Source organism: Trichogramma pretiosum, unplaced genomic scaffold, assembly GCF_000599845.2.
Source record: "Trichogramma pretiosum strain Unisexual culture from Peru unplaced genomic scaffold, Tpre_2.0 scaffold48, whole genome shotgun sequence".
Classification (NCBI taxonomy): Eukaryota; Metazoa; Arthropoda; class Insecta; order Hymenoptera; family Trichogrammatidae; genus Trichogramma; species Trichogramma pretiosum.
Window position 1 is genome coordinate 338,253 of NW_019641228.1, and position 11,869 is coordinate 350,121.

Here is an 11,869-nt window from a genome sequence, read left to right on the forward strand (position 1 = left end):
TCTCTCTCTCTCCCGTTCTGCCGACCTATTTATACCGATATAAGCCTGCCACTATCTTAACACGTAGGTAGAACAATGGCAAAAAGGAAATTCAATACGAGGCTCGGGGCATGTCATTTGCACGCGGACAAGCGCAAGAAAATCGTCCACTTAACGTCAAGCCACGAAGTATCCCCACGCGCAGCTCGGTACCTCTTTCTCTCTTTCACGAGTATAGAAGAGATTGAACGTCGTTGCTGAACAATATTTGACTTTCTCAAGAGCTGCAGCAGCTCATCGTAATATTATTTTTCCATTAGCGAATGTAAATGATATCCCTGCTGTACGCTGTATTATATACACCCACCTACGTATCGATATCGCGATGAATATGCTAATATATTTTAAAAAGTTATCGATTATTCCGTAGCTCCATATTTTTTCGATCAATGAAACGAAGAATAAAAGGCCGTTGCACCTTGAGTTTCTTGAAAAAACTGAACGCATTGCACGTTACAGCGGAACGACATTTTTTAATCCGATTTTCGAGCTGCATGAAAAATATTTGTCAATACAGCGTGAAAAAGAAGTAGCGTTCGGTGCAATAAATTCCTTAAACATCCTAACCCGATGTACAATTTTTCTCTCTCTTTCGCCCAGCTGCGGCTGTACTCACATGATATGCGTGTATCACAGGTGTTGCAGTTTCATTTTAATCGGATTTGGTGTGTGTATGTATGTGCGTGTCAGCTCGCTACTTTTTCACGAAGCTGTAGTTTCTAAGCTATTATACGTCTAGTACCGCGACATCGATATCAGTGGCAAAAAAAAAAAAAATACTTGACAAAATATGATTTGGTAAACGGGGTAATAAAAGCAGCCCCTCGTAGTATCCGTACGAAGATTTAACGGCATACCGCGATGCGGTATCATCTCTCATCTCCTATCTCTCGCGTGTGTATGAAAATAGACAGGGATCGAGCCGAAGTATATGATATGGCGAATAAAGCCTCGGTGTATACGCGACGTATCATCGAAAGTCCTCGGATATCGATTAGGTATTCCGTTTTGCTATGAGTTACAATAAGCGAGAAAAAGAGAGGTAGCGGTCCGTATAGCGTACTAGCGGGGCTCAAGTTGGGTGCAGCCGCAGATTTTATGCGCACATTAGCATACATTGCGGAAAGTGCGCGAGAGAGCTTAAATTATTCTCTTTTCTTTTTTTCTCTTCTCCCTGGACTGCGCAGGGGGCGCGCATGATCCCGACACTTTTCTCTTTCTCTCTAGCGTTTTATCGCGCTTGTATGACTTGTTCATAATGTATATAAGCGGCTCGTGCCAGGCAGATAGTAGAAAATCGTTTTCCGCTTTGTATACAGCGCGAGCGAGATAAAAATCAAAGGATCTGCTCTCGAGTTTCCCACTGATACCGTTGTGACTCTCTTGCAGTTTCCCATTTATCGGTTACCTTTATGCTTATAAATCTTTCCTCGAGCAGCCGCATGCGAAAGTCGACTTAATTGCGAGCTAATGATTCATCGGGGGGGCGCGCGCGCGGGGATGATGGCGCTCTCGAGCGGCTGTTGCACTTTTAGCCGAGGCATTACAAGAGCGATTACATCGTCTTTTGCTCTTCTTACAAAGGCCACTTATACCGCACCAGATGCACGCACCTTCGAGCTTAAGCAAAACTTTCTTCTTCTACCTCTTCTTCTTCTTCTTCGTTCTCCTCAACTTCTATACTTCTCTTTTCAACTGTTACCGTGAAGTTTAACTTGTGGAGCAGTTGCCGCGAGTAACTCGGCCGAGCTTTTTGTATTTTTGTATTATTATTTTATTTTTTTTATCACAAAAAACTTATATCTCGGCGTCCGAATAGGAATCGTTTCCCGCTCGCATCGTAGTGAAAATTGTACAAAAACTCGTTTCACCACACGCGAAACTCGAAAATATATTTGTTATCTCGGAGAAAGAAACGGGAAAACTCGCAACCGATAGCAGCAGCAGTAAAGAGAAAAACGAATTCGCGGCATATTCAAGTGGGCAGCTCGTACTCGCGCCAAAAATGGGTTACATTACATACACGTACACGTACATCATTAATTATATACGCAAGTTTTCAGTTCCACGGCAACTGGCGCAATAATTTTTTCTTTTTCTTCTAGGCACCAAAAGTATATTGCAGCTGAAAATAATTGCGCGAAAGATTCAGGATAACGATAGTAATAATAATAATAATTCGAGAACTGAAGCACACGCCGTGGCGAGTGCTGTAATCAGGACCCAGAAGCATAATTGAAGCGTAAATTTTTAATTATCAACTGCGCCACTCGCTGTGCGCTGTCCACCGTTACTTTACCTATTGGCATGTTATTCCATATTTGCATTTTAATTAGAACACGTCACCGATACATAAACGCGCTTGTATACGATACATGGTAATGTACGAATTTAGCGTGGCATTTATTTATTCGTTATAACGTACTCGCTGTAGGCTCACGCGAAAATTTTCCCGTGATAATAGTTCTGGATCGAATTATACATTATATGCCGTCAACGTGCGCTTCGTAAAGCGTTCGCTTGATGAGTCGAAAGATCCGCGATGCACCACATTGTTGAAAATTGCATATTTTCCGTACAGAATATAGGAGCGTACACGAGCATCGGCCGCGTGAAATTAAAATTTGTCCACCTCGGATGCGCAGTTACACGTAAAATGTTTAAAAGCTCTGAGAAGCGGTATGTATTGCTGACGCCCGAGCTTCGTCGAAGCCTAGTATGCACATTCCATTGCGATACAGCTCATAGCTGCTAAATGCGCTTAATTTGGCTTTGCATCCATTTGTATTGTAAATACGAGTAACGAACACCTCGCGTGTATACTGTGCAACCCTCGGATATGTAAATGAAAAAAAAAGGTCGGTGATGAAAAAAGTCGCGATATTATTTTCTCGCCAAAGCATCGGTACAGATAGCGCGCGACGCGAGCTGCTACATGGTGCGCGTGATGGAGCTTGCAGCGAGCAAAAAAAAGAAAAAAAAAAGAACGGCTATATATTTTGCGCTTCAACGTGCACGCGCGCTCGCGAGCGAGTGAAAGAGAGAGCCGGAGCTTGCACTATCCGCGATATTCAAATTTTACGCATGCAGCGTTCCTCTCGCGCTGAGCCATGTCTGATTTACGATGATACGTGGTGAAAATTTATACGCACAGAAGCGGCCTATTCGAATATGCCAACATATATGCACGTGCGCGCGTATTCTGTGTCCAGTAATTTCTGCTCTCGGTGCAGTGCAGTATCGAAGCTTCGCGCATACCAAGAGAGAAAAGAGAGCTCAGCTCTTTTTCCAGTTTTTACCGCGGAAGCTTTCATATTTATTTATTTATTTTTTTACTTTGTATACGTTGGAAGCTGTAGTGGATATCATTTATATATATAGGTATAAAGTGAAATTGTACGTGAGCACTTTGGATATGTCGCGAGCCTGCCGTGGTGTGATCAAATATTTGCACAAATAATTCACGAGTAATTTGATTCGAGTCCAAGCCCTGTAGCTAGCTCCTGCGCTGTATGAATATTTATTTAGTTTGCCCGTGAGATAAAAAGAGGATTCTACAATTTTTCTATTGCTACACTCGTCGCTGCATATACATACATATATGTATAGAAGCTGACGTATCGATTTCAATCTCTCTTTCACTTATCCGTCACGCAGTTAAGAGAATAAAAAATATCAACGCGCGCCATTATTTGTCCCCCTAACTCTCTATATCCATCTCTCAACAAAGTCGTGAAAATAACGGTGCTATTTTTTTTATACCTGTTCATTTGCGAGAGAAAAAATTTTCACAAGCTGAATGAAAAGCCAACGCGCGATGACTTGATGGATCGTTTGAGAGGCCGCGGCATTCATACACATGCAGAGTAAAAAGCTCGTACTATGCATACAGTTCTGTAAAAATGATGAATAATACGGTATAGTATAATATACACTCGGCTGATAATTAAAAATCGATCAGTGGTCGATAATTCGACGGTTCTCGATTGCAGGATTTATGAAATCTCTCGGAGGCAGCACATTATGCACTCGACTTTCCAACTCCCTTTTTCATTGGTATGAAAACCAAATCAGACTGGCATATAAACGTAGATTTTTCCTAGCTCCATCAGTCGAGCCCGATGCACTCGATATTCATAATTACCCTATAGCATCTTGCGCTCTACTATATAACATTATAGCGCCTACATGGGCCAGATGAAATATTCAACATCAAAGTGATCCACTCGCAGTCAGTCATTAGCCTTGATAAACATAATAATTCTGCAAGTAGTTGCGCTGGGACTACGCATGCACCTAGAACTGCTAATGTTTCGGCTGCGAGCAAAGTTGCTTTAATGTATAAAGGCGCGCGAACGCGTGCGAATTTGCCGAGGTGCGCCGTGAATGGAAGAAAAGCTTCGATTTTTACACGCCAATTAAGCTTACGAGTAGAGTCGGGCCGCGCGCACGCGTGCAATATAATTATGAAGAAAATAAGCTTCGTATATACGGCATTGGCATTATCATCGCACCTATATATTAATACGCAGGTACGAATGGCGCAGAGATTCTCGATTAAAGTTAGTACGTGTGTGGACGGGGCATGCGTACGAGTGCGGTAGTGCATGTGTGCGTGTGTCTGTGCATGTAATAGCTTGCAGCTCCGGCATAAGAAGAGCTTAATTGGCCATACGTGCCGGGAGTAGTCAAGCTGCATCTGCTGCTGCTGCTGCTGCTACTGCTGCCGTGACGCAAAGTTTCTCAGCTTCCACGTTATAACGTAGGCTTTCCGAGGCTATATAATTCTACGTACTTGTAGGGAGAAGTAAAAATCGAATTTATACTCGAGCTTATAAGATCCGCGCGTTAAGAGAGTTCATTGAAGAATTTCGATCCACATCGATAATGCAATAATCTCAAAAGCTGCACTTGAGAGTTTATTTGCTCGCGGCGTGCATATAATATATAAAGGATAATGTAATTCCATTGGGATCGTGTAGGTATATAATACCCCGAACGGTATAATAACAAAGTACAGATGGGCCAAACGTCGAGGAGTGCACCTTTGCCATTGTCGGTGTAGCTGTTCGAGCCTCCTACGATGCAGTTCCTAAAAGTCTAGTATCGTACGTTTGTAAATGCGCAAGACAGCGACTAGCTCCTCTTTCTCTCTCTATCTTTCCCTTGCGCTTAATCTAGCTTGCAGATCGCAAAAACTTGGCCTGCGCCTCGAGCAAAGAGGATTAACGTTTAGAAAGTATCAAGGATTAAAGCATCCCTCCCCCGCAACTTTTTTTTCTTTTTTTTTTCATCCCTGTATATAGGTGTACGGCTGTAATCAGGTTAAAAAATAAATGTCGGTACGTTCGGTCCCGGTGTGTCGAGCTTCTATATCCTCCTTGAAGCTGTGCTCGTTGCTTATACGTATGCGGCATTCGGTCAGATATCTTGTTTGCATACACTTTTTTAATTAACTTCTGACCAAAAGACTCTCTCCTCTTGCCGAAGAGATAGAGGCTGCTGGGAAAAGAGAGAGAGAAAGAGGCCGACATTTAAGTTTTAATTAAATTCTTTCCGCTTTTCAGTTTCGTGCACGCAAAACTGTAAGTTGACTATGCATGCATGTCCCACTGGAAAAATAAGACGAAAAGGCTCAATTCGATCGTGAAAAACTGATAGTTCAATATTTAAGGCTCCCATACGCAATTAAAACGTCTCACTCGAACGATATCACTAAGGAGTCCGTAGGTGCGCGCACTTCATCGAGCATCTAATCTTTTTTATCATCCAATGTAATAAAAAGAAAAAGCTCAGCTTTCGGAATCAGCAGAAAAAAGAGAGCCGAGCTCGTATATACATATAAGAAACTTACGAACAAATCCAATCGAGCCGGGACTGGCCATTATAGTGTCAGCTGGGCGTCCATTGGAAACGCGCAGGAGCTGGCGCGTGCAGCAATGAAGTTCTTTCGATTGAAAGCCAATGCGTCGATTACGAGACTGGACTTGCTCCAAGATGACAGGGCACGTAATACTTCCAAGAGAGGGAAAAAAACTGTCGCTCCCGTGAGAGTCGCATGTACATAAGGAGGAAACGTTTTTCTTCCCTTCTTTTTGCTTTTTAATTTGGACGACAATCGAGTCGAGTACGCGCCATGTATGCCCGATTTTAATACGTCGTTAAACTTGGCACGTCTTATATGAACATTCTAAATTCTCTCGTACTTAAGCCAGTGCCGTATAATCTCGCGATGACTCTGGCGCGTACACAACTGATTAGATACGAAGTAGTAGTGCTCGCCGCGCGACTATTATATCTGCGGCATACATAGCAACATGTACGAGTAGCGGGTATATGTAGCTGAAGCGCGAGCGAGGCTGGAAATTTTAGGAAGAGCAAAGCGCGCGAGAAATTCCAGATAAGGAATGCGCAGGAATATTATCCTCCGCAACGCGAATGGTATATATGATATCGAGCACTTGGATGTGTGTGTGTGTGTACTGCTGCATCGTAACTCCAGCGCAGAGCGAGATTTTCACTCTGCATATTATTATTCGCTCGCTTATACACGGCAGTAAATGATTTTACATACGATTACAGCTGCACACGAGGCGCGACTAACACAGCCACACGTATGTATGTACACCGCGAGATGACGAGCGATATGTATTACGTAATCCACGTGCAGAGTTGAACGAGAAAAATGCAAGTGGAATTTATTTAGCGTGTAACGCGCAGGGCGGGTAAATTTTCATTTCGTACTTTGGAGGAAAGTCGAGGTGCGCTACACAACATACGGGCCGCGTCGTCGCGCGCTCCTAGTGTAATTTTCATTTCACGCTGGGGAAATTTTCCTCGACTCTGCGGTACCATGAATATACATGGGTACGCGTATCGTGAGCTACAGGACGACGAGACAAGACCCGCGCCCCGTTTACACCTATATAAGGACTCTCTACTGCGCTACCGCTACTGCTCGAGCTTTTTTTTCATCCTCTCTTCGCACTCGCAGTCGTGCGCACTAAGTAGCCCGCAAAAAGTCACAACATCGCCTCGCCATGCTTATTATGGGCCATAGGACGCAGCGCATAAAGGCCGCATGCTTATCCTCCGTATCGCATTATAACAACTTTCTTATGCTCGCTGTATCCAGCTATAACTTTATTATTGTTTTAGTACGTCGTCGGCGTCGGTTTCTTCATTACCGCACGCGCGCTCGCGCCTCGTTTCGCGCTATAATACGTGTGTTTTTTTATCCGCGTAGAGACGTTAACGCGCCCGCCGTTCCCACAGGGGAAATGTCGCGATTACAAAAAATTATGTCTCGTTTTGCTATCTTGACTTTTAAAATAATGCAGGAAGCTCGATGGAAATTGGAATTTTTCCACGCCTTCCTTATTCGATAACAAGTTCTTCGGGCAAAGAGCTCAACAATTTTCATTCAAATTTTGTCCCGGCGTGTCTTTAACGCATTCAACGTACGCCAGTTTCAGTGACGCGACTTCAATTCCAGCCTGGTAAAACTACACCGGTATGGAGCAGCAACTCTCATTTTGTCGTGCTGCGATTATTGCGCGTCTCTGAAATTCAAATCAGCGTAATTCGCGCGTAATTTGATAATATCGCAATAAAGCTCGATGACGCTCTCCGTTGCAAATAAGTTTGATTTTTTTTTTTCAAGTAAATTCGATACACGGTACTCACTCGTATGTCCAGTATTGCCTCTCCAGAGTCCTTTCAAAAAAAACATGTTGTTCCTTTCTCTCGAGTCTCTTCCGTATTCGATTTTCCGGCGATCAGCACTTGACAAACTGAGAAACTTATTGCATTTGTTTACTCACGAAACAGTGGCCTTGGCTGATGGAATAACAACAACAGAAAAAAACCTCAACCAGAAAAATCACACTCTGACCACAAGAGAACTTTGGGCACACGCGTCCTCGATTATTTTTTCTCTCCTTTATTTCCGAATAAACCAAATTCACCAGAAAAATATTTTCATAAACTTTTATGCGTGTACGATATCCCGTGCGCGAAATATCGCAAAGTCGGAAAATATGCGGCAGGATGTGCAGTCGGTAGCGCGTCCGAACGCGTTCTGCGATGCTTCCACAGCTTCCACACCGCAGACTCTACTCTCGCAGCTTTCGCTCTCTCTCTCTCTCTCGCTCTCTTGGCTCATGGATCTCTGCCGTACCAAACGCATATATATATCTACTGGCGCGCATATCCCCGGGTGTAGCCTGTGCGCAGCGCGTTCACCCACACACATACACAGAGGCAGAGGCACATACTCGGTGTAGGATAGACGGCGGGCCTGAGAATACTCATGCACGCGGCGAGGGAGTGGATGTTTTCTCTATACCTATATGTATGCGCGCAGCCCTACGCATACGGACTGATATAAATGCAGCCTATATAGACGTGCATAGCAAGGGACCACGAAGCTAGCTATTTTCAAGGGCTAGATTTTTCAAATAATTCTACGCTAAAGCGAAAGATCCATTATTTCAGCCCCCGAGCTAATGTCCTTTTCCAAGGCTCGACTTATGATTAAATAACGGGAATATTTAATTACTCAAAGTTTGGCTCGGGTGATACTTCAAGCTCAACTATGGAAAAAAGTGCATTACGCCTCTCGAAGGTGTAAGTGCCTGATGTTATTAACTTGAAAGGAAGCTACTTCAAAATATCTTTTTTTTCATTTTTTAATGGTAAGGATTTGGAGTTTATTAAAGTAAATTCGTAATATTAAGATTATAAAAACCGTCGTATTTTATTTGATATTAAAAAACTTACAACGTAAAATTCAGAATTGTAATTTTTATAGCCTAATTCTATCCCAGAATGGAACATTTCTTTCCAACCGAGGCAGTTCGATCATGATCAATTGTAGGATGCGATCGAGCTCGATCGCCTCTTGCCTCATCATATCGATTATATCGACAATGTAGTACAATGAGAGGTAGGCGTGCAACTTGGTCCGGTTCGACGACATCGATGGGACTCCCTTGAATTTTTCAATGAGCTGTCCGGCATTGCGACGGGCGGACGTCATTCGTGGTCCCAAGCGACTTATCTCGTTGACGAAGAACGTGCGATCCCTCGTCATTTGTTTCAGTGCTTTTCTCTGTGCCTTATTCGACGGGTCGAGCGTCTCACTAGTGATACCTTTATGAAGTTTCAGGGACTCTCCGAGCTTTTCCACTATCAGAATGAGCTCTTGATATGTGGCTAAGCTGTTTGTGCTCAACAGATTTTTGTCATTGGCGAGTATTCGCTCGACTTTGAACACCCAGGCTTCCATCGCCACCATTCGTGATTCCTAGGCAGAGAAATATTATTCGATTGGAATAATGATTTTAAAATGAAACTTATTTAGCAGCGTTGGGTAAGAGTATTTGACCCATACACTGAGAAAAAAGGTGGTGGCGAGCATCCAAGTAGACTCTACTCAAGTATTTAGTTACATATATTTAAGTATCAATGATTTGAATCGATTCAAAGTGCTATTACCGCACGCTACGTAAAATTTACTTGACCGCTTACTTTTTTAATCTATAGTATAGAATAACATTTTTGCATGTATTTTTCAATTTTCTTGGAATGCATTTTTTGTTCCACAAAAATGATGCCACTTTATAAAATTACCGATACATTTGTTCCACTCAAACATTTTAATCAAGTGATATTCAAGTATAACTAACATTTATTAAATTAAGTTGCATTAACTTACCGTCATTACGCATATTGGTAACTTGTCAGGGCCATCCGAGAGCCATCCAAAAACAAATTTGTTTTGAGCAGTGGCGTGAATATTACGCTGAGATTGCCAATCAAAATTATACAATTTAATTAATTATTAATTTACACCAAAAAAAATATTACTTCGATTATTTACCGTTATCCGGGACTTTCCATAATATGCTGGGATATTTTCATAGCCAAAACGGAAGTAGTCTATCAGCGACAGTCCTCCATTAGCGTAGTCCTGAGCAGAGGTTTTTTTCGAAAAAGTTATTATAATTGAACTAGATTAATTAATTTTCAGAAAATTATTAAAAGATAATAAAATATACTTTTTTTGGAACCTTTCCAAAGTGAGGCGAGGTTAAAACAAGATTCGCGCACAATAGTGCAAAAACACAAGCTCTCAGGAACATACTGTCTTGTCTTGCTGAACTTTACTGAAACACTGAAGACGACTTACGTTTTGGTCGCAGCTTATTTATAGTATATAATAAAAATAAAACGCCTTCAATGTAGACATTACTGTAATGTGAAGATTTTTACAGCAGTTATCACACCTCGTGGTAACATCTTAAATGTACTTAATAAATCTCAAATTAATTGCGTAATAGAATAATTATTTCACCTATCATTTATTAACCTTAATTTTAGCTGATTAAATTTGAACAGCCTCGATCGTAGTGTAAACTTAATTATCAATTTATGTAATACTCGAGTGAAAATAATTTCCATAGATATTAAAAAATTTAAACCTTGAGCGAGAGAATAAAAATAGGTCGATGTAATAAAATCAGGGCTATAAAATAGAAGGCACTAAGCGCATGATGCTCGTGCATTTGTAGCGCTCTTTAATAGAAATTAATTTTTAATAAATCTAAAATTCTAAAGGGCCATTTTTTATCGTCATCATAATCTAAAGGCTCTTTGCGATCGTCAAACGACTATTGCTCGCAGAGAGAGGAAGGATAGATAGACGTCGGCTATAATATACACACAGAGACCCGTGCAGATAAATTATCGCTTCAAAGCTGCCGAAATTACAGCTCGTTTGCACAAGTACACGAGATATGTATCCCGGCCAGTTCTCCTATATAGCCGCTGTAATCAAACTATTTAGCATTGTATAAGCATTAATGTAACGAGTGTACAAGATCTCGTATAAATACATGTACACGAGCAGAGACGCCACCCGCTCTATATCTAGTCGGTAATCTCTTTTCTGTGCAAATTTTATGGCATCCCGAAGCGGCACGAAGACTTTCGACGTGCTCAGGAAATTCAACTTACATATCATATACATGACATTAGCCCGCGAGAATTCGTTAAAATTTACGAATAAGACATATGCGCGTCGAGCTTGGACTATCCTGGCAAATATTGACGTACAGCATGCGAGATGTATGCGCACTAATCGAAATTAAAAAAAAAGGTATTCCACACTCTCGCGCATTGCATACGAATGGCTTTGCATTGAATCCTCTCTTTCTTTCTCTCTCTCTCTTTATTCCGTCCGCGTGCTTTTGCGAGCTTTTTCTCATCTCTCAAGGGAGACGTATACCAGAAGCGCAGCAGCAGCAGCCTGCCCCAAGGGCACGTTCGATCTTCGCGGCTCGCTGCGCTGCTTTGTAAATGTTGTTTGGCCCCTCTCTTGCGCTGGTTTTTACATTGATATCTCGTGTACTATATGACACGCATTCGGGATTGAGCTTGCACGAAGCTTTCTACATTTATACGCTACTTTGCAATAAACTTATATATATCTATGGGTCAGATTCAGAATTTTTCAAATAAACCTGCGGGCGAGGTTCACGGATTTTCCTGAAATTTTGGTATGTTATAGTACATGATAAAAAAGTGCCAAAACCAAAATTTTGGACCCCCTCCCCCCTCCTACCCCCCTCCTCCCCTATAGACGTCCAATTTCTATCTATATTTTTTCTGAAGGCCTGAAGCTATTAAAAAATCTGAAAAAATTCATGAAGGTACTTTTCAACAATCCAAACAATCTTGAATTTTTTCAGATTTTTCGAGTGCTTCAGGCCTTCAGAAAAAATCATTGAAAATTTAAATTATTTTATTTTCGGTGAAATGGTTCGAT

The 11,869-nt window shown here is 41.8% G+C and overlaps 1 protein-coding gene across 2 annotated transcripts in view; it reads right to left on the bottom strand.

Moving 5' to 3' along the window:
• Positions 1 to 8,048, bottom strand: part of LOC106649934 — a 45,355-nt gene extending 37,307 nt beyond the window's left edge. Inside the window, exon 1 of one of the 2 annotated variants that reach the window (XM_023458314.1) lies at positions 7,726 to 8,048. In XM_023458314.1, the coding sequence (XP_023314082.1) occupies positions 7,726 to 7,771 (46 nt within the window). In that variant the 5' untranslated portion in view covers positions 7,772 to 8,048. Of the gene's footprint in view, positions 1 to 5,893; positions 6,124 to 7,725 lie in introns of those variants that run through there. The other variant, XM_023458316.1, reaches the window with a different exon arrangement.
• Positions 8,049 to 11,869: the final 3,821 nt, after the last annotated feature.